Source organism: Rousettus aegyptiacus, unplaced genomic scaffold (genome assembly GCF_014176215.1).
Source record: "Rousettus aegyptiacus isolate mRouAeg1 unplaced genomic scaffold, mRouAeg1.p scaffold_m13_p_17, whole genome shotgun sequence".
In the NCBI taxonomy this organism is placed as follows: Eukaryota; Metazoa; Chordata; class Mammalia; order Chiroptera; family Pteropodidae; genus Rousettus; species Rousettus aegyptiacus.
In genome coordinates this window covers 43,823,519-43,848,161 of record NW_023416292.1, presented here as the reverse complement: position 1 = coordinate 43,848,161, position 24,643 = coordinate 43,823,519, and the positions used below count along the sequence as shown (strand labels likewise).

General features: G+C 36.5%; 1 protein-coding gene across 1 annotated transcript in view; it reads right to left on the bottom strand.

Annotated features, from left to right (window-relative positions):
* Window positions 1–24,643, bottom strand: part of MRS2 (magnesium transporter MRS2) — a 27,231-nt gene extending 2,588 nt beyond the window's left edge. Inside the window, exons 1-10 of the mRNA XM_016140906.2 lie at window positions 24,377–24,643; window positions 22,816–22,889; window positions 20,087–20,123; window positions 18,832–18,944; window positions 10,512–10,685; window positions 8,769–8,899; window positions 8,259–8,375; window positions 5,260–5,412; window positions 4,899–5,016; window positions 248–361 (exon numbers count right to left, since the gene is read on the bottom strand). Coding sequence (XP_015996392.2) covers window positions 248–361; window positions 4,899–5,016; window positions 5,260–5,412; window positions 8,259–8,375; window positions 8,769–8,899; window positions 10,512–10,685; window positions 18,832–18,944; window positions 20,087–20,123; window positions 22,816–22,889; window positions 24,377–24,539 — 1,194 coding nt within the window. The 5' untranslated portion in view covers window positions 24,540–24,643. The remainder of the gene's footprint in view (window positions 1–247; window positions 362–4,898; window positions 5,017–5,259; window positions 5,413–8,258; window positions 8,376–8,768; window positions 8,900–10,511; window positions 10,686–18,831; window positions 18,945–20,086; window positions 20,124–22,815; window positions 22,890–24,376) is intronic.

Genomic DNA, 24,643 nt, shown 5'->3' with positions numbered 1-24,643 from the left:
ATTTGTCACAAAATAAATATTTCTAACTGCCAGGCACTGTGATAGTGCTTTACACATAATTAACTATCAACAGTATGAAGCAGGTGGCACTGACTTAACTGACAGATGGGGAAACTGAGGGAGGCTTGGAGAAAATTAACTTGCTCAGGGTCACAAAGCCTATCATAACTGAAGCCCAAGATGTATGACTTTAGAGTCCATGGTTGTGACCACTCTATTGTACTGCTGTGACTCAAACCCTTCATACCATAGGAGGCAAAGGAGCTTCTAGCTGTCGTCCAAGGAAAGAGAGCAAACGCCTCCAGATTAGGCCACTTCCCATAAACATAATTCCTGTAATCAGCCAAAACACTCTATGGTCCTAAGAGAGAACATAGTTAATTTCAGTCAGAAAAGGCTAAGTTCTCAGCAATAAAATTTCCCGAACTATTATTGCCCCAGAGTTTTAAAAAAGCCTTTATCATTCCTACAACTCTTTCCTATAGAGAATAAGAACAAGTGCTTGATAGCACACACAGACCAAGAATGAGACTAAATCAGAAGGGAAACATGATTTAAAAAGATTTAAATATTTTCTAATATCTATAAGCCAAACATAATTGCTTTTACTATGCGTTTCTGTCCAGTATTTGTTTATATGCATACAAATTTTAGTAGTTATCACATAGGACATACAACTATAGCCAGAGTTACCAAACTGAGCTGAGGTGCCCTTGGCATCATAACGCCCCAGAGTATTTTAAATTTTCAAGGGACACACAGTGACATTTGTGGAATGCCATGAGAACTGCTACTCTTAAATTGTTCCATTTAACTATTGTATAAAACAAACTGTTAACAAACTATAAAAGAAACTGGTCTAGGGATGCTGTGAAAGAATTACTAAGACATTAAAAGCATTAAGAATCAATAAAGTTTGTGAGCCTGACTTACTGTATGTTTTCCCTGTCATTTTCAAAATTATATTTCTGCAGTATAATGTTTTGAGTGCATGTGTTAACGTACGGAATCACAGAATTTATATTTAATCTACCACAGGAAAGGAATCCCATCTAAAGCTATGCCACTAGTTGATTATCAGTGATAAATTGGTTAATTCCAGTGATCAAGGGCTCATTTCCCTCAAGGTAGTCTGTGACAAAAATGATCAGTTATCACTGATGGAAATTCACGTCACATATTAAGCAGAAATCTGCCTTTTAACATGAAGTTAGATGTCACACACATGGTATCAGGAAGACAAGCGCTAACATGAGTTAACTGTGTTTTTGGATAAACATACTTTCAGTTATCCAGAAGGAGGTCTCTCATTCAGTAGATGGAAACTGTTTAAATGAGATTTAGCATGTACTGATTACCATCCTTCTCTGCCATAAACTGGTTCTGTAATCCTCTGTAAATCAAAAGTCTGGAAATGGCAAAATGTGATAAACTTGAGAGATAGCCAAGTTCAAACCAAGCTCAAAATTCCATGTGCCATTAAAACACACAGCCCAGGGTGGGTGTGAGACCTGTAGGAAATTAAAGAAGGGAACAAGTGTCTGAGAGTTGGAGACTTTAGTGCTCTCTCTATTTGGGGCATGCCCTGAAGGACTGAGTGTTCAAGTACCTACTTTTCAAACTCTGATGCTCTTTGTCTACTCCACTGGTTAGTCTGTTTACTCACTTAGAAATAAGATTCCTAAATTATCTCTATGTGCCAGAAGCTAAAAAAAAGCACTGAAAACTGATGGAAACAATGTCAGAGGGGACCAAAATGCCATCATTGTAGTAGGGACTGGAACATCTACAAACATTGAGGGAAATACATAGTACTCAGAACCCAGCATAAAAGGGTCAAATAATAGTATGACAAATTATAACTCATGACTAAAATAAGAACCCCATGAATCCATACTAATGTCAATAAATAACTGTTAAAGAAGGAAATGCTCTACTTTACAACTAATTAATGCAGGAGGAGTTGATGGAATTTTAAAAATCACCATTTAGTAATCATTATAGTTAATACTTGATTCAGGCATGAGTTGATTTTGGATCAATTAGTGGATGCTAAACCCAGAGGGCGAAAATTTGATGAATAACAGAATTTTTACATAGTCTCAAAGTATGTCCCTACAAGATACTTAATTCCATAGAATGTAAAAAGAGTAACTACAGGAGAGAGAGTTGGCAGATACCACCTTAACCAATAATCAAAGTTAATGTCACCACTAAGGGGACACATTGCTATCATGTGTCTTCTGATGGGATCAATGTAAAAAACACATGGACACTTGCCTAACCAGAACATAATAATGAAGAAAGAAGGTCAGGGTCAAATAACTGACCTGCAGTCTTCGTGAATATCAAGGCCACGAAAGACAGAATGAAACACTGGTCCAGATTAAAGAAGACTGAAGAGACATGACAACTATATGTAACAAGTGAGCTAAGATTTTCTATAAGATAAAGAACACTCCTTAGATAAGGCACAATGTGAATAAGGTCTATAAACTGGAAAAATTTTTCCGTGTTAATTTCCTGATTTTGACAACTGTACTGTAGATATGTAAGAGAATGTCCAAGTTTTCAGGAAATAATATACTGAATATTTAGAGGTAAAAAGGCATCACATTTGTTGTTTATTGTCAAATTGTTTAGAAAAAAATATGTACAGATACAGATAGAATGATAGAGCAAATGTGAAAAATCTGGATGAAGGCTTCATGAGACTTCTTTGACTACTCTTAGAATAGTCTGAAATTTTGTTCGGAGCCAATCACCCAGTTAGCACCGAGCAAGCCTAGCTCACTACCTACCACTCATATTTCATCGTAACTGAGTTGCTCTATATTTAGGACCACATATGCTGGAACTAGAAAGACTTTTCTAAAAATTATTTCTTCTTTGGAAAATAGGCATTAAATGAGAGAAAATATTAGAGAAAGTATAAAATAGCGTTAGCCTGTAGAGTATATTTATATAAACATGATTCTTAACCAAAATGATTTGGGAGAAAGACAGGAACTTGTACAGAGTTCTGTAGTCAAACTGGGGAATTTGCAAAGGTCTCTGGAACTATCTTCTGAGAACATCAAGGGTCAGACTGTATTGCACAAGATATTTTGGTTACTTGTGAACTTTCTAATAGTCTAGATTTGGGCTCAAAACCCTCCAAAAGATTCCTATCACAATTAAATAAGTCCAAACCCTTACCATGCTCTACAAAATCAACACAATCCCCCACTTGTCTGTCCTCTGACTTCATTCCCTACTTTGAACCACCTGACTCACCCCCTTTTAACCACTCTGCCTTCTTGCTGCTTCTTGAACAAACTCAGCTCGTTCTTGTCTGTCTTTACAAGTGTGGTTCCCTCTGCCTAGAATACTCCCCAGATCTTCCTACTTTCTCCTTTTATTCAGGTCTCTGCTCTAGTGTCACCTCAGAAAGACCTCCCTTGACTACCCTACCTCTAAAAATGCTCCTCATCTCACCACCACCTCCTAACATTCTCCATCCCTTTATCTGGCTTTACTTTTCTTTATGGCACTTACCACCTAACATATTGTGTATGTTTATTCTCTCCTCCTCCACTATAATGTAATCTCCACAAGGCACTAAATAGTCACTAAAAAGCAGGTTTGTTATGACAAATGAACAAACAGATTACATTTTTCTTTTACATCTTATTATAAGGAGCATTAAAAATGACTAATACTGCTTTACAGAGCTTATGATCTTCTGCAGACTTTTAACAGTAATTGCAAATCTGAGGAACATGACAAATGAAAAGTGTGGTATTATTTGGGGAGATATAACAAGGGGAGTAATTTTATTTGGCTGGATCAGGTGCTCAGTTAGTGAAGATCCTCCTTGGATGTGACATGTAAGTTGAGATCTGAGAGACAAGAGGTTAGCTAGGCAAAAAAGGTGGGAGCCAAAGAGAAATGTATAGAGGCAGCATGAAGGAGAAGAAAAACTTGACGATGAAACCGACCGTGAGAGCAAGGTAGCTGGAGACAGGATGGAGGTATGGGTACAGCAGACTGGGAAAATCCTTACAGGTAAAAGCCTTATACGTCAAGTAGTTTCGATTTTTATCTTGAGGGCAATTAAAAGCTACTGAACAGTTTTACAAGAGTGAGCATCAGATTTGCTTCTTTTAAAAACCACTTTTTAAAAGCAAACAGCGGTTCTGATGAGATGATAAGGGTTGGACGAGGGTGACAGCACAGAGACAACAGAACAGAACTGTTAGGTTAATCAGGACACAGAATCCAGAGCCAGAGTGTGCTAAATGTAGATTCAGATTTATTTCTAGATACCCGACACTAAGATATGTTCTGAAAATACAAGGCAACAATGACATGAAAAGCTCTGAGTTCAATGTCAAGTTAGTATGGAAAGGCAGCAGAGAGAAGTGGAGGATGCAAATCTTTGGGTTCAAATCCTAACTCCGTTATTTTCTAGCTCTGTAGCCTTGGGCATGTTACTTAAGTTTTTTGAACCTCACTTTTCTCACCTATAAAGGGGGGATAATATATCCATTCTCAAAGTTGTGATGACTGAGCCAAATAAAGCATGCAAACTACTAGGAACATTGCCAGATGAACACATAAGAATTAAAAGAAATAAAAATCCTTCACTAACACTGTTTCATGGTGTAACACTGTTTTGTCAAACCCTTTCCATGTGTAGTTACATCTTTTGGAAAATATAAGGTAACCTAGGCCATACTTATATATATGTTATAACGGAGTCTAGCAATATTGCCTGAGTTTTAAATGCATTAGAGTACATATTTTATTTCATTAGGGGAGTATACATATGAAGACTTTTTAAAAAAAATCCATTTAAAAAACAGATCTTTAAAACATTAAAAAAATAATCTCTAGATTACTAAATACATTCTAACCTCTTCAAGGGAAGATTCCAAATTCATTCCAAAAGCAACTCCCATTAGTCCAAAGAGTGAAAGAGAGAATGTTCCCATGGTCAACTGCAGGTTCAATCTCATCATCACATTGCGGTGGCTAGAAAGAAGACCTAGTTATATCAGAAGAGACAAATATGCACAGCAAATCCACTAAATAATCTATTAAAACAACACAGAATAAATGTATACCTTAAAAAGAAAAAAAGACACACTTCTTACATATAGTAGTCATAGATGATAATAGTATAATTCCTTCCAAAATAACTCCTTAAAAGCTTTATTACTTTACAATAATTATTTTATAAACACTTACTGATTGTCTTATATGATGCTTTCTTACCTGTCCAGATTGATGAATATAATACTCTGCGAATCGTCAATCAGCACCCTCAGTTCCCGAGCTGCGTTGGAAAGATCCTCAGCTAATCGGTAGTAGTTTTCCAGCAGCAGCTCCATCTCTTCTGCATGGTCAATTCCAGTGCTGCTCTTTTCACTTCAATTACATGAGTTAACATAATTAGCACACCCCGATATATGCACCATACATTTAGGACTGAATTAGTACATAATATTCAGCTACCAATGAAAAAACTAGCTTTTGTTTTCTCTATTATTATGATTGAGGCCAATCTGTAAGTGGGTTTGTCACTAGATCCTAAACACTATACAGGTAACTCTAGGGCACAGGTTCCATCCTTACACAGGCTAGGTAGCTTCATTGTGGTTCCACAGCCCCAATTCAAAATGCTTTCATGAAACATACACTATCAGCTACAAGAAAATCCAGATGTGTGAATGCTGATGAATTAGTGAAAATAAGAACAAATCAGGTAAAACAAAACCAAAAACTAAAAATGAACATAAAGGACATGTCCTTTCCACAATCTATAGCTTCAATGCACTCTATCAAAATACCAATAGCACTTTTAACAGAACTAGAACAAATAATCCTAAAATTTATATGGACCACAAAAGACCCTGAATAGCCACAGCAATTTTGAGAAAGCAAAACAAAGTGGAAGGTATCACACTACATGATAGCAAACTACACTACAAGGCTTTAGTAATCAGAGCAGCACGGTTCTGGCATAAAAACAGACACACAGATCAATGGAACACAATAGAAAACCCAGAAATAAACTCATGCCTATATGGTCAATTAATCTATGACAAAGAAGGCAAGAATAAACAATGGGGTAAAGACAGTCTATTGAATACATGGTGTTGTGAAAACAACAGATATGTGCAAAAGATGAAACTAGACCACCTTTTTACACCATATACCAAAATAAACTCAAATGGATTAAAGACTTAAACGTAAGACCTGAAACCATAAAACTCCTAGAAGAAAATATAGAAACTCTCTGACATCCTTCTTAGTAGCAAGGAAAAACAAAAAATAAACAAATGGGACTACATCAAACTAAAAAGTTTTTGCACAGTAAAGTAAAACAACAAAAGGAAAAGACAGCCCACTGAATGGGAGAAGGTATCTGCCAATGATACATCTGTTAAGGGGTTAATATACAAAATTCAAAAAGAACCTGTAAAACTTAACACCAAAAAAACAGAATCCAATTAAAAAATGGAAAGACAACCTGAATAGGCATTTCTCCAGAGGACATACAGATGGTGAACAGACATATAAAAAAGATGTTCAACATTACTAATCATCAGAGAAATGCATATTAAAACTATGAGATATTACCTCACACCTATCAGAATACCTGTTATCAATAAGAGTACTGGCAAGGATGTGAAGAAAAGGGAACCCTTGTGTACTGCTGGTGGGACTGCAAATTGGTACAGTCGCTATGGAAAACAGCATGGCAGTTCTTCAAAAAATTAAAATAGAACTATATGACAGCAATTCTACTTTTGGATATCTAAAGAAATAAAAAATAGTTCGAAAAGACATATGCATTCCTATGTTCGTTGCAGGGTTATTTACAATAGTTAAGATATGAAAACAACCCAAATGCCCATCAAGAGAAGACGTGGTACATATATACAATTGACTACTACTTGGCCATAAAAAATAATGAATCTTACCATTTACAACAACATGGATGGATCTAGAGGGTATTATGCAAAATGAAATAAGTCAGAGAAAAACAAATATCATGTGATTCACTTACATGTGGAATCTAAAGAAAATAAACAAAATGGAAACAGGCTCATACATACAGAGAACTGATGGTTGTCAGATGCGAGGGGGTTTGGGGAGCTGGGTGAAAAGGATGAAGGGATTAAGAAGTACAAAGCGGTAGTTACAAAATAGGGGGATATGAAATATAGCACAGGGAAAATAGTCAATAATATTGTAATAACTATGCATAGTGTCAGGTGGGTACTAGACTAATCAGGGGAATCACTTCACAAATTATACAGATGTCTAAACACCATGCTGTACATCTGAAATTAATATAAAATACTGAATGTCAACTGTAATTGAAAAAAGAGCATTTCCTTCCCAAGGTAAATATATGTCATTTTATATATGAAGAAAATGTTTATGAATGATGACAATATCTAATTATTTTGCCCCCTTTACCTATACTCCCACCCTACCAAAAAGAATAAATGGGAATGGAGTACTTGGTAAGATACTAATGCCTATTAGAGACGGATTGACCTAATAAGCAAAGCAAACACTAACAAGTGTATTCAAGTTTCTGCTACTGAATCTTTTTGCTGTAATAGCTCTTTTTATCTTAATGTTTTATTAGAATACACATAACTAATTTCTCAAAATACTTAAAAAATCTGTACAGACTGTGGAAACTATATACATTACAAAGGTGTCTGTATTAACTTCTGATAGTGGTCCACAAAGAACAAAATAAAATATTTTGAGTACTTAAAAAAGTGTGCACCAGAAGAATAAATGATTTCTAAATTCATAAGACAAAGGTTTATAGGATGAAAATTTTTGTATTAGACCAAACTTACAGGATATATGCCAATGTATTACTCATCTTCCTTTACCCAACTCTTTCCCTCCCCTGTGTGAATCTCTCTCCAGCTCTTCCACTGCACCTCCTAGGTAAGTTATTTGGGTAACTGTGTGGGCCATTTTGGTGGTCAGCCCCTTGAAAATAAAGGTGATGGTGTGTTTATATTCATCACACACCAGCATATGCTGTATACACAGTATGCACCCAATATATCCTGTTACACTGAATAAGATGCAATACAGCACAGGAAATAGTATAATAATTGGGGATGAAAAGTGCCTATATTATCTAGCCCAGATAAATGTTAAGTTCTCTATGAAAAATTATCCTGATAAGACAGAAGACTGATCCTAAGAGAATAACAAAGCAGGACTATACTTACAAGACCTGCGGGTCACTCCATTTGGTTAGACAGAGCTCCTCCAGCAACTCTTCTTCATCCAAGATCTCCAAAATTGACTCTTTGAAAATTTTAATATCTGTCTCTAACTCTGAAAGACTATAAGAATATTGTTCAGAAATGATGAATAATATAAACTTATAAGAAAATGTCACTGTAAGAATAGTGTCTTCTTAGGGTATCTTATTAAGTAGACCACACATACATTCATGGTAAACACTCACTCCCAAACCAAAGCTGCATTATAGAGCTATAGCATTTCATGCAAAATAACTTTTAGGAGATATTACTCTGTGTGCCGCTTCTGGCTCAATTTCCACCAAGCCTACTTTCATACTCTGAAGGCGCTGAAAGTAGTCATTACCATTTGCAAGATTAGCTGGTATTTTAAAAACAGGTAATAATCACACTACTTTTATATCTGAATTTATGCTAAACATTTTGCTGTTAAAACTAGTAAAAGATATTTGTGTCTCAATTACCGACATTTACCTTTTGCTGTTTTGTAGTAAGATATGCAGTTTGCTTCTGTCTACAGAAGAGTGTTTGGGATCCACTAAAGCTTCCAATGTGTCAAGGATCAGTGGCTGCAAAATGCTCAGTTTCCCCTGAAGGGTGCTGATCTAGATAACAACATGACCTTTCATAAGAATTAAAACAATCTTTTTAGAATACTCAGGGTTAGGAAATCTTCTGATTAAATACAGAAATGTAGAATAGTTAGAATAGCTGGTAACATTTCAAAACAGTCACTGCTGGAATGCCCATTTCGGATGATTCAAAAACTTGTTTTCTTCGGTTAAAGGATAACCATACATAATGTTATTAGTAGGTTCACATTAGATTGACAGGGAATTAACACTTACAAGAGTGTTCCCTTACAAACACTTGTTATGAAAGAATGGAAGATTAATTAAAATCTGCCATTCTGTGGTTAAAATACAAACTTTACATTTGGTAGACAATACCTACACTCTATATAAACAGAGTGCAAAATTTCTGTGAACAAAACTTGGAAAACTGAAACATAACTTGGACTTTAAAAATAAAACAGTATAAAGTCAAAAGTATACTTCTTATTTAGGTTAATACACGTACAACAGTGTATTCAACAAGTATACACTGATATACCAGTTGTTAAAATACTGAAATATTTCCATACCAACTGGTAAACAGCACAACACAATAGTAACTGAATTAAGCAGTGAAATTAATGATACAAATTCCAGCATATACTTTATCTCAGCATGAGCTCCTAAGGGCTTCTTCAGCCTGTGTAGCCTGCCACTGACCATCATTTACATCTTTTCTTTTTCTTTCTCTCTCCCATTTTTTTGCTTAGTAATAATGCTCCAACTAGTCACCATCTCATTAGCTGGTACCAGCTGATGCTGTTGTGCAATTAACCTTAGCAGAGAATACAGCCATCTCCTACTCCATTAGTAGAATGAGGCAGACAAAAGAGAAGGGTACCAGGTTCATCCAATCCCTGCCTTCCTCATGACCCCATTAGCCTCCACCTCTTCCTACTCTGGTTAGCATGCTCCTAGCACCAACACTGCATTCCTGAATAGTACTATCCTAACAGTATTATTAGGAAAGAAAAGATAATGATAGATTTGTGGAGACCAGGAAAGCAGTGGCCATCCTTATTCAGGGCCTGACAGGATCACCAGACATCCAATGACTATCAATTTAATGTGAGAGTCATTAGAGGAAGTGTACATAGTTCCAATGTCAAACTGGGTCTCAAACAGAGGCTTTCATTTAGCTGCCCCAAACAAAGCAAAGAATGATTTGTAAAGTTTTAGAATGATTTGATGAATGATTTGTGCTATAATATTTACCACATGTAAGCACTTTTACAATATACATACAATTTAATTTAGAGAATAACATACATTTAAAACTTTTTGATATGCTCATTTCTATCATATTTAGGACTAGTATTTTTGAATCATCAACCCTGAATATAGGTATTAAAATTGTACAAAGGTAGCCAAACAGAAATGTGCTTCGATGAATGTCATAATATGACTCTCAAAACCTAGATCTGATTGGGTCATAAAGTTAAAAATTAAGTACATTCTTCATACAGGACCTTTAGAGATGTTTTTGTCTGGGTTGAGAGTATGATTATAACAAGTGCCATTGAAACAATACCAACTTGTTTTCCTACTATATAGCATTTTAAAACCAGAACAAATTCAAGAAACTAAATCAATACAGGCTTACCCAATACTGCAGGAGTGCTTCTATAGCTCTAAACTCAAAAGGTAAGGGGTATGTGACAAGTTGACCCTCTCCAGCCAGCTGTGAAGGGAGTTCCCGGAAAAGCCATTGCTCTAGATTTAAATTACGATAATCCAATATCAGAAGACACTCTGGAGTTATCACAGCTTTCAAATACTAGGGGGGTGGAAAAAAAGAACATATATGTAAATGTACACATACATATACATGCATATATGTATATGCAAGTTGTAGAGCTGTAGGGAAAATATGCCATAAAATAGGATTTAATATTCTTAATTTTGGATTAAGCCTAAATCAAATCACTATTCATTTGGTTTTTCAAAAAAACCTCCAAGACACAGTATTTTTTTTTCATGAAAGGAAGCCTAATACATACGTAAGTCTTCATAACTCTCACTCTCAACAGAACCATAATTAAACAAATTATGTATTATGACTACCATGCTAACCATGAGAAAAATAGGGATAACAAAAACAAGGTAAGGTCTTCTTAAAAGTCACATATTCAGTACACTTTAAGAAAAGACTTAGCTTAATTGTGATTACCTTGGCTGAAATGGGAAAGTTTCCTTTTTAAAATATCACCAGTTTCCTTTTTAAAATAAAAAATCACCTTTTAAAAATATCGCTATTAAGCTATTCTAAAATTAAGAATATAAAACTTATTAGCTTTAGTGCTCTAATTTAGAGCACTATGGTCTTTCAGTCAAGATGGCAGAGTAGCTAAACACTGTACACACTTCCTCCCATGATCATATCAAAATTACTACTATAGAACCACCACTCTTGAGAACCACTTGAAGACTCTGTAAACAGAAATCTTATAACTAAGGATACACAGAAAAAGCCACATTGATACGGGTGGGGGTTGGGGCATGGAGAGGCAGAATGGGCTGCTCCCACACCCTGTTGTGGCTATTCAAAATTGAGAGGAAAATAATATCAGGGCTATCCCAGCAGTGGAGGTCTCCACTGAGGAGCAAGGGGTCATGGCCCCACACCAGGCTCCCCAGCCCAGGGCACCAGTGATAGGAAGAGGAGTCCCTACAACATTTGTTTTTGAAAACCAGCGGGGATAGCATCTGAGACAAAGGGGTGCTGGAGCCCCAGGCAGTTCACTTGAAGGCCCCGTGTACAAACTTACTCCCTCACAGACTCACTCTGGGTTCCAACACATAAGCAGCAGTTCATAAAACACCAGGGACATATGGGGAAGTACAGAACTGACGAGCTTCAAGGTGAAAGCTGGAGGAGCGGTAGTCAAGACGGCTCTCTCTAGAGACAGAAGTGCTGGCAGTAGTCATTGTTTCTTTGTTGAGCTTTTTTCCTACCCAGCCGGCAGGCACAAGCAACTGCCAAATCTGAGACTCCATCTAACCAAATAACACTATTCACCCTGTCATGGTGATTTCCTGAGACCTCACCCAACTTGCACGCCCAGACCGAGCAGCTTCCAGTGGCTTTTACACATAAGCAGTCTACCTCGGCTCTCTCTGCAGATTTCTTAAAATCATTCAAAGGTCCATAAACTGCAAACAAGCAGTGCTGGCCTCAGTGTGCACTGTACCTCTTGCTCAGCAGCCCTAAGGGCAGCATAAGTAGCGAGCAGTCTCAACTTACATTATAACTCCCATCAGGTGACTGTAAGCCTGGCATAAGCTACCACCCATGTTGACTTGGAACACAGTCAACTAAGTAACCACGAACGCGGCACAAGAGGTGGCTGGCTTCAGCTCACACTGTGGTGTTCAAAAAGGCGCCCAAGTCCAGCACTAGTGGCAGCTGCCCTCAGTTCATAGCACAGCCTCTTCCAAGTGCCTCCAAGCCCAGCACAAGTGGCAACCAACTATAGATGACTTTGTAGCTCTCACCACACAGCACCAAGCCAAGCACAGGCTCCAGAACCAACATACCCAGTGGCAGGCTTCAGATAACACCAGATTACCACTCAACAACCTACACAAATGACATGCAAAGGTCAGACCCAGCTGGCACCAGAGCCCACTAAAGCAACTTCTATCCCCTAGTGTCAGTCCCAGCATGAGAGCTTGTCCACTGTAGTCACGGCCAGCCCTCACAGCCAGTCGGCCTGAGGGTCAATCTGACTCAATGATGTGCCAACAGCAATCAAGGCTCATCTATAATGCCGAGGCACACACGACTCACACAGGAGACACCCTGGAGCACCTGGCTCAGGTAAGCAGAGAGAATACAAACGGGGCCCCACCTTCTACATAAGGCCACTCTGTCCACATGGGAAACAGAGTATCTCTGCTTAATATATAAACATAAACAGAGGGCATCAGTCAGCCAAAATGAGACAAACATGTCCCAAATGAAAGAAGGAACAAAACTCCAGAAAAAGAACTAAATGAAATGAGACAAGCAATCTACCAGATAAAGAGTTCAAAATGCTGGTTATAAGGATGTTCAATGAACACAGGGGAAGAACAGGGAAACTCAGTGAGAACTTACACAAAGAGAAACTGTAAAAAAGAACCAGTCAGAAATGAAGACCATAATAATAAAGAAAGAATACATCAGAGGGAGTCAACAGTAGATTAGATAAAGCAGAGGACTGAATCAGTAATCTAGAAGACAAGGTACCAGAAAATACTCAATTAAACAGCAAAAAGAAAAAAGGAATTAAAAAAATAAGAATCGTTTAAGGGACCTCTGGGACAATATCAAGTGTACCAACATTCTCATCATAGAGGTACCAGAAAAAGAGACAGAAGGGATTGAAAGCCTATTTGAAGAAACGACAGAAAACTTCCCTGACCTGGCAAAGAAATCAGACCGGGAAGCACAGAGTCCCAACCAAGATGAACACAAAGAAGCTCACACCAAGACAGGTCGTAAATGAAATGCCAAAAGTTAAACACAAAGAGAATATCTTATAAGCAGCAAGAGAAAGGCAATTAGCTATATACAAGAGAGCTCTCATAAGACTGTCAGCTGATTTCTCAACAAACTCTGCAGGCCAGAGGGACTGGCACGAAATACTCAAAGTGATGAAAAGCAAAGACCTAAACAAAGATTACCCAGCAAGGCTACTGTTTAGAATTGAAGGAGAAAAAGTTTCTAAGAGAGAAAGCTGAAGGAGTTTGTCGTGACCAAACCAATATTACAAAAAATGTTAAAGGAACTTCTTTAAGTAGAAAATATCAAAAAATATGAATAAGAAAATACAGGAAAAAAAATTCTTACTGACAAAGGCAAACAGTAAAAGCAGTATATCAACCAACTAGTCAGAAAAAAGGTTAAAAGGCAAAAGATCAAGTGTAATTACAAAAATAAATTAAGAGATACCCATAAACATACACAAAAGAAGCGAAAGATAATGACAAAAACAGAAACCTTTTAGAAAGCAAAAATGGTAATGTTTTAGAATGCGTTTGAACTTAAGTAACCGTCAACTTACAATACACTGCTATAAACAGGTTGGTATATATGAAGCATGTGGTAACCACAAACCAAAAGTCTAGAAGAGATACACAACAAATAAAGAGGAAAGACTCTAAACATGACACTATAAAAAGCAATAAACATATAAAAGGAATAAGAAACAGAAAAAAATACAAAAATAATTGGAAAACAATATAACAGCAATAACTATATATCTATCGATAACTACTTTAAATGTAAATGGATTAAATACTCCCATCAAAAGACATGGTGTGGCTAAATAGGGAACAAAACAAAATCCATACATATGCTGCCTACAATAGATCCACTTTAGATTGAAGGACACACAGAAACTGAAAGAAAAGGGATGGAAAATAATATTTCATACGCATGGAAACGAAAAAAGCTGGGGTAGCAATACTTATATCAGACAGAATAGCTTTTAAAACAAGGCCTGTAATAAGAAACAAAGATGGCCATTTCATAATGATAAAGGGATCGATCCAACAAGAGGATGTAACTCTCGTAAACATCTACACACTCAATGTAGAAGCACCTAAATAAATAAAGCAAATATTGATGGACGTAAAGAGAAAGATCAACAGTAATAAAGTCATAGCAGGGGACCATAACATCCCACTGACATCAATGAATAGATCACCTAATCAACAAGTAAACAGTTGCCTTAAATGATACATAGATCAGATACACTTCATTTATATTTTTCAAACATTTCACCTTAAAGCAACAGAATATACATTCTTTTCAAGTGCACACGAAACATTTTCCAAGACAGGACAGACACGTGTTAGGCCACAAGTCTCAAAAAATTTAAAAGACTGAAATTGTGTCAAGCATCTTCTGATCTCAGTGGTATAAAACTAGAAATCAATTATAAGAAAACTGAAAAACAGAAACACATGGAGGCTAAAAAACAAGCTAATTAACAGTGAATGGATTAATGAGATCTAGGAAGAAATCAAAAGATACCTTGAGCCAAATGAAAATGACACAAAAACCTATGCAACACAGCCAAACCAGTTCCAAGAGGGAAATTTATAGCAATACAGGCCTATCTTAAGAAACAAGAAAAATCTCACATAATCTAACCTTACAACAAAAGGAGCTAGAATAAGAAGAACATAGTCCAAAGTGAGTACAAGAAAGTAAATAATAAATATCAGAGAGAAAATAATTGAGTCTAAAAAAACAATAAAAAAGATCGATAAAACCAAGAATTGGCTCTTTAAAAAGATAACAAAATTCATAAAACTTTAGCTAGATTCATCAAAAAAAAAAAAAGGCATAAATAAATCAGAAATGAAAGGGAAGTGACAACTGACACCACAGAAATAAAGGAAATTGGACAACCTGGAAGAAATGTATAAACTCCTAGAAATATAATCTTTCAAGGCTAAATCAAGAATAAACAGGAAATCTGAACAGGCCAATAACTACTGATGAAATCGAACCAGTAATTAAAAAATCTCCCAACACACACAAAAGCCCTAGACCAGATGGCTTCACAGGTGAATTTTACCAAACATTTAAAGAAGAATTAACACCTATCCTTCTCTAAGTATGCCAAAAAATTCGAGAGAATGGAAAGCTCTCAACTTCATTTTACGAGGCCACCATTACCATGAAACCTAAAGACACTACAAAAAAAGGAAATTACAAGCCAACATCCCCGATGAATATAAATGCAAAAATCAAGAAAATATTATCAAACCAAATTCAGCAATACATTAAAAGGATCATACATCACGATCTAGAATGATTTATTCCTAGGAAACAAGGTTTGTTCAATATCTGAAAACCAATTAATGGGATATACCACCTAAACAAAACAAAGTCTAAAAATGATCTAGCAATAGATGCAGAAAAAGCATTTGACAAAATCCAGCATCCACTTATGATCAAAATACTCAGCAAAGTGGGACTAGAGGGAACATATCTCAATATAATAAAGGCCACATATGATAAACCCAGAGCTAACATCATACTCAACAGGGGAAAGATGAAACTTAAGATCAGGAAGAAAACAAAGATGTCCACTTCCACCACTTTTATTCAGCATAGTATTTAGAAGCCCTAGCCACAACAATCAGATGAGAAAAAGAAAAGGCATCCAAATTGGAAAGGAAGAAGTAAAACTGTCATTATTTGTAGATGACATGACACTACATATAAAGGGAATCCTACAGATTTCACCAAAATACTTAGTAGAACTACGGAATGAAATCAATAAAGTAGGATACAAAATTAATATTAATATTGCATTTTTATACACCAATAATGAACTATTAGAAAGAGAAATTAAGCAAACAACCCCATGTACAACAGCATCAAAAAGAATAAAATATCCAAGAATAAATTTAACCAAGGAGGTAAATGACCTGTACTCAGGAAACTATGACATTGAAGAAATTAAAGAAGATACAAATAAATGGGTAAGAATAATGAACATCATTAAACTGTCCACACTAGCCAAAGCAATCTACAGATTCAATGCAATCCCTATCAAAATACCAATGGCATTTTTCACTAGACTAGAAAAAACAATTATAAATTTACATGGAACCACAAAAAAACCCCGAAAAACCACAGCAATCTTGAGAAAGAAGAACAAAGTTGCAGGTATCATGCTATCTGATATCAAACTATACTACAAAGCTACAGCAATCAAAACAGCATGGTACATAGAACAATAGAACAAAACACAGAGCCCAAAAATAAACCCACACCCATATGGTCCATAACAGTATGAGAAAGTAGGCAGGAATATATAATGGAGTAGACAGTCTATTCAATAAATGCTGTTGGGAAAACTGGACAGACACATGGATGGACCTAGAGGGTATTGCACTAAGTAACTTAAGTCAGAGAAAGACAAGTACCATATGATTTCACTTAAATGTGGAATCTGAAGAGCAAAATAAAACAGGAGACTCATAGATACATTGAATATGTTGATGGTTGCCAGTTGGGAAAGGGTTAGGGAGTTGGGTGAAAAATGTGAAAGAATTAAGAAGTACAAATTGGAAGTTTCAAAAAAGTCATAGGGATGTAAAGTATAGCATAAAGAATATAGTCAATAATACGGAAGAACTACGTATGGTGTCAGGTGGTTGCAAGACTTACAGGGGGATCACTTCTCAAGTTAAATGTCTAATCACTACGCTGTACCTGAAACTGATATAATACTGAAAGACAACTGTAATTAAAAAAATAAAAAATAAAGTAACAAAAATAAGGTATTTAAAGCCCTGAGACTAAATAGGAGAGGGAAAAAAAAAAACGAACTCATACAGAGAACAACTTGATGGTCACGAAATGGGAGGAAGCTTGGAGAGATAGGTGGAAAAGGTAGAGGGAGAAGTACAAATTGCCAGTTATGAAATAGTCATGGGGATGTAAAATACAGCATAAGGAACACAATCAATTATATTGTATTGTATGACTAGGTATGGTGTCAGGTGGGTGCTAGAGCTATGCAGTAATTACTCTGTGGGTTATATAAATGTCTAATTGCTATGTTGTACACCTGAAACTCATAACATTGTCAACTGTAACTGAAAAAAATTTAAATAAAATTTAAAAAAAGAACAAAGAAATTAGAAATTAATTCTAAAGAGAAAGACTAGCATCTTGTTAGAAAAGTAACAAAAGTAGTCTGTGGCCACTGTATTAGTGATATAAAAATTAGATTTAAAATTTTTTTCCAATTTATATTTATACAGGAAATTGAAAAATCATACCAAATACCTATATACATACCACTTGTATGACTAAAATTCTACTAAATTTGCTTTATCACTCATTTCTTTGTTCATTAAAGAGATACTGTTTTAAAGGGTGCTAGCTTCTGATAACAAAAGTGAAGAATGTTTCCTAGAGAAAAGCACTCAGAAGACAGTTTCTATTTCTTTTATTTTTTATTAATTCTAAATAAATGGACGAAAACCTGCCATCAAAGACTTTTTGAAGAAAGCAAATCTCATATTCACTGCAGGATCAATACCACTGAGACCTGTGTCTCCTCATCTATTTTTAAACCCTAAACTTTAGCCTACCATAATAACTTATGTTCATATTAATTCTGAATTACTAGAGAAAGTCATACTTGGTGTACTCTAAGTAGATGAGAAAGATTAATATATTTTAGAAAGCTTACCATAAAAATAAAAATTTAACTTAAGATTATAAACTTTAAAACAGACCTTGGGCTATGTGAAAAACCAGAATATGTTTTTGGTAGCTATTATAATCACACATAACTGTATACAACTGAAAATGTCTATTATAAATCATACTTCTTTCCCTTATCATTTCAAAAACTAGAGACTAAATGTAAAAGGTGAGAATGGAGACTGTGTCAGAACTTCTCCAGGACAGAATAGAGCAATGTCACATCAGCTGAGCATAGGTATGTAACCATATTAAATAAATTCTACTCCTAAGAACATGTTATAAAATACCTTATGTTTTATATAGCTCTTTTAGTTACGAAATTACTTTTAACCTAGGTATTGACCAAAATAGCTAGGGCATAACTTTCTTTCTTTTAAAAATTTTTAATTAAGTTTATTGGGGTAACACTGGCTGATACAATTATATAATTTCCAGGTGTACATTATCATTTGACATCTATATATTCTATTGTGTGTTTACCACCCCAAAATTCAGTTTCCTTCAGCTACCATATATTTGGTCCCCTTTACCCACTTCACCCTCCCCCCTAAACCCTATGATTGACCCCCTTTACCTAGTCTACCTCCCCCACCCCACTAGTAACCACTAGTCTATAGTCCTCTGGTAATGACTAGGCTATGGGCATAACTTTCGTAAGACTGCTGTGGAGAAATGTAGATGAAATAAAATCCTTTACCTCCATCCTCATGATAATCCTATTGTTTCTGGTAGTGATGCTCATTGAATGCTGAAACCTCAAATCTCTGGCTTGAAGATCTAATTCTTGATGTAAGTCAGTTTTCTTCCTTTCTAGAAAAAAGAGATACTTTCAATAAAAAGAAAGGGCTAAACTAATCAATTGAAGAAGTTTTAATACTGGAGCACATCATCCTACCCAGAGAATTTTCTATTATTACCAGAAACAAAAGCTAAAATAAGTCTTTTTAATAGCCACTTTTACTTCAAAAACAGACTCATGTTAAATCTGGTCAAACTCTATTTTCTCCTGTTACCCATAATTCATAAAATTTCTCTGTACTTAGAAGTCCCTTGGGAACAATATAAAAACCATAGCTATACACTGTTAGAAACTTTCAGTTTCAATTTCTAGCTCTAGAGACCTGTCACCTTTTTTTTAATATGAACTGTACATTATTACATTGTTTTTCTCACTACATTATCATATTTTAAATCTGTGAAGAGATACGTTCAATTTTCTTTCTTCTTAGACTAATACAAAATGAGAAAATAAAGTCAGTTGTCACACTAGATTCCCCAACCTAAAAATTAAATTATCTAAGAGAAAGCATAATAAAGTCAAAAAATGATACTGATTATAGTATTATCTGTACTTGTAACGTCAAACCACATCTGTGACAGAGCTCTATATAGAACAATCTTATGAAGGAGATATTCAGTAAAAAAAAATACCCAAAATATTCCACTATGATATCAGCAATAGCAGAAATAGAATCATGGAATCGGAAGTGACTGAAACTTGCATTTGAAGTCAGACAATAAAGTAATGCTTAGTTTCATTTACAGCAATTGCTGGCAGAGTTCCATCTGACTGCCATCCAGTGCCCTGTCCCTCCTGTCTTCAGTTAACCACTGCCACCGCAATGTCAGTGGTATTATGTGATGCTTTAAACATGGTACAGGAGATGAATATGAGGACTGTGAAAGGAAGGCTAAAGAGGAGAAACAAAAGGGAAGAGTGTTTCTCTGTGTTCCAGCTGCACACCAACATCCCTTTAACATCATGTTAGAGTGAATGTGGCTCCTGACGGGAAAAACAAAATCCTGGGAGAATACGCATAGTCCAGGTACTGCCACTTCCAATGAGGACTGAAGGACAACGCTGAAGAAAGATCTCCTCCTTCATTTACAAACCCATATACTCACAGCATATGATTTTAAACAGTGACTCAGAAAAACTTATTGATACTTACCAAAAGAAGTAACATTTCCTTCTTTGTCGAATTTTGTCTGAGGAGAGTAAAAACAAAATATCATTTCCTCCAAATATGCTATTTATGATAACATATCATATGATACTATGATATCTCCCAAATACTGAAATGCAGATATAAACCATTACTGCCCTTCTTTAGGTTAAATTCAGTTTTGAGTTAAAGGTTTAAAAAAATCTTTTTCCTTTGCTAGGACAAATTTGACTTGAATTAAGTTTCTACCTTGGTTCCCTTGGAAATGTGATAAAGGAGTATCAGTTGTGTTACTAGGTAACATTGTGTATGGTAAAAATGCCCAATGACTGGTGGACGCCAATGGATTAGAAGGCCAGTGAGTGAATTATAGATATCTGGTGGGAAGCCATGTAATGGCTCTTGTAACTGGCCATGTTCCTTGTGAGAGTACTGGCTGTGCCTCTGACACAATGACAAGAGATACTGGCACTAGAGGGCATGGGGATTCTAAGCCAAGGTGGACCTCACCCCCATCTTTGAGAATATCATCTCCTTGCACCTGAGCTGTCATAGAGCCGCCACTGGATGGCTGCATGGACTTCTCTTGAAGAGGAAACACCTGATGCTGCCCTTCTGCACTCCCTTTTATTTTTCAGAATAGACTGGTACCAACTGTGACTTATCTTGTGAATCTAAGTATCTACTGGAGGCTATAAAGTCTCTCTGGTGGGCAATACCGAACCAATAAAGATTTACAGAAAAGGCCTCTTCTGATAGTTTGGAGAGAGGATATAATGCAGAAAATGTAATTTTTTCGTGTAAAGCAGAGGGAATACTTTTCTGTACTATCTGTCCACAGTCAAGTTTGAAGATATCAAGTAATATTTATCATATCATTATGTACCGGGCTGTACCAATTATTACTAAACATGCATTTTGAAAAAGATACACTCTGAAATATAGTTAGAGGTACAAGTCCTGTATTATCACCATGGAAAAACATGCATGCTCACCATATATAGCTTGGTTCTCATAAGCAAAAATAAATATGTAACAAATATCACAAAGTATCAGTGTGAAAGGGAAATTTACATCAAAGGAAGCTTTATATTTTACATAATACAGACTAGCTTTCCTCCTTAAATTTATTTCACAAATATGTATTTGCTGCAGAAAATCTAAAAATCAAGATATGTAGAACTATTTAATTACCAGAAACGACATATTTTAGAGAAAACTATGCTAATATTTTACTGATCGTCTTTCCAGACTTTTTCCTATTCATGCTACACACACTTCTTTACAGTCTATCCTCCACTTTAAACTTAATACATACTGAACATTTTTATATCTCAATATTTCTGTAATTTTTAATGAGAATTTTTTGATTAAAAAAGATCATACAATTTCTTTAAATGTTTACATAGCAATGTAATTCGCATAACCAAAAGGGAGCTGATTAGCTCACTTTCTAAACTGTCATCAGTTTAGGAAATTGATGTCAATCAGCATCAATTGATTTTCTTAATTGTTACTGGTAAGACTATGATGTCACCTACAAAGAACCTTTTTTCAATATTTATCATCTGATTTTGTATTCTTGTTTAACTAAACTGGCCAACTCTTTCAGAGCACTGAAAAAGTGATAACCTTTACATGTAATTCTGGGGGTCATCTTGTTCTGCATAGTTTATATAGAAGAATTCTTATGTTATTAAGTCTAAAAATGATGGTGATGGCTAACATCTTAAATGTGTACCATGGGTGAGGCAGTCTTTTAAGGGCTTTAGGTATGTGACTTAATTTAAACCTTACCAGAAGTCTATACAGTAGGTACTATTTCCCCCAGTTTACATACAAGAAAACTAAGGCACAAATATGTTATAACCTGTCCAAGTCCACCCAGTTAATAGTAAGAGACAGAGCTGAGATCTGAATTGGGGAACTCTGGCTCAGCAAACACTTATTTTCTTAAACTTTTTGAAAAACTTGAAATCCTACAAAAATGCTGCAAGATTATAACCAATTACCATGTAACTTTCACCTAGAATCACTCTTTAACATTTTGCCCCAATGGCCTTATTTCTCTCTCTAAATATTGTGTGTGATATACATTACTTAATTTTCTCCTCGGAGCAATTTCAGAGAAATTGCAGAGATCATGACCCTTCAAAGCATGTACACTGTGCTGCCTTCAAAGTGATTCTTTATGTATTATGTTGATTACATGGAATGGTTTCAAGCCCCTCTATGGCTAATAGGCTTCAAGCACTTAATACATGCAAGGGGAAATCCTGAGTACAGGTATATCTTGTTTTACTGTGCTTTGCTTTATTGCTGTTCACAGATGTTGTGTTTTTTACATACTAAAGGCAAGGCCCTCCACCAGCAAAAAGATTACGATTCACTTTATTGAGATACTTGCTTTGTTGCAGTTATCTGGAACTGAACCTGCAATATCTCCGAAGTCTGCCTATATTCAAGTAGGAAGCTCTAAACTGTGGTTCGAATGACGTGTTCTAATATTAAACAGCTCCACAATCATTAGCAGTTTCAAGAGTGCTGTTAAGCAAATCTAACTGGCAACCCAGGTCACCAGCTATTAAGCAAAACACAAAGACAACCTGACTTTTAAGTATAATGATTCACTATAAAACGAAAAATAATATTGTGGCCCACCAGTCCAACCCTGTTAATTTAGAAAAGTAGGAGAAATACTTCCGTAAGTTATCAAACATAACATACATACTCACCACAGTAAACACTGGGGCTACACTGGCTAAAGTGGCTTGAGAGACATCAGAAGTTATAAACCGATGCATTTCACCTGAAGAATGAATTAGAGAATATCCTGTGATCATATGCTTGTTTTTCACATATAACTAAGATCCATCTCTCATAGCATGCAGAGATCTTCAGACTATTTTACTAATTTTTGAAACTTTTTCCTAGAGAATAAAGAAACACTTTTATTTTTTAATTTTAACATTTGTAGGTGATTGCATTAGGTTTGACAGGGAATGATTTTGTAAAAGTAATGGCTTAAGTGAGGCATTAGAATAATTTATGGATTCAAACCACTTTCTTTTCTAATTATTATCGGTATCTCAGAGTTGGATAAACAAATGTACAACAACGTTCTGAGGTTAAAATGCCCATCCTTTTTTACATGATTTAAAAAGGCTCTTCATGCAAATTATATTGGTAGATTTTTTTCAGAAAACATAGATCTCAAGTACCACCTGACCTTTCAGCATTCCAATATCAGATTTGCTTGACTTACAGACTTCTAAGTATTAACTTCTTTTGCAAAGATATACTATACACTTTATAGTTAATGCCTAGAAAATAACCAACTGGAATGTGGACTCCACTGAACTGGAATGATCTTATTAGAAAATACAGTTAAAACATGATTAGACTGAGCTGAAGTGAGCTCTGAAGTATAACCGAGTAAACTTTAATATCTGACAAAAAATAAACATAAGAGGAATGAGAGATGTAAAAATATTACCAATTATTTTATGCTTCCAAAGTGGTCCTAACTCCACAGAACGTGCAGATATATTCCCATTTCCGACCTTAATCTTTCTCATTACTTACATTTAATGACTCATGTAATTTGTTAGCACCTGAAGTTTGTTCCCCTTTTATAAAATACAAAGTAAGAGCCAGCTGAATAGAGATAAACGTCAGCGCTAGAAATCAGCATTTGTGAAAATGTTAACGTATCTTCGTGCTTCACCATTTGGTGAAAAAATAACTCAGATTCCTTCTTCCCCGCCTCAATCTGATCCCTCTGTCTGGCTCTTTGCACAGGACCTGAAAACAAAGCCAGATCTTTCTCAGAGCAACTTACTGTGAAGTCTCAAGACCAGGTGCGTTTCCACTCCTTACCTGGGCAACTGGACACACGTATAAATGTTTCCACAAAAAAAGAGGTAAAAAACAGGGAAGGCAAAACTAATACTTAAGTATTTCAGGTGGATAAACCCACTCTTCAGAACTGAGTACGACTAAAAGTTACACAGGTTTTAAAAAACCTCACCAGAGCACCCAGGCGGGGAGATTTGCATAAGGGGCGGCGAGGAGAACAGCGCCGGGCGGTCGGATCCCAGCAGGGCCGCGTTCCGGACCGTGGCGCCCCGGGTTGCCCGCGGACCTGAGCTGACAAAACCCCAGGTGCCGACCCGGAGACCGAGGCTGAAGACCCGGGGCGGCCTCAGCCACGCGGGTCGGGTGGGCAGAGAGGGGCCGGCGTTCCAGCGCCCCGGGGCGGAGAGGCGGCGGGCAGGACTGGGGGGGAGACAGTACCTGCCAGGCGGGGCAGACGGGGTCTGCACCGCGGCGCGGCCAGGCTCCCTCCAAGTAGTCCAGCGGCGCGCGGAGTCAGGCCGCAAGCCATAGCACACAGGTTGTGCCGGGGCAGCCCCGCCGCGCATGACAGGAGCCGGGGCAGGCTCCGCAGGCATTCCATAGCGCTGAAGCCAGGCGGAGGCAGCAGCGAGACCCCAGCTCGTCATGCCGGACACTGGCGGGTCAGCCGGCACTGCGTGACCCCGCGCGGGTGCCCGAGTGCCG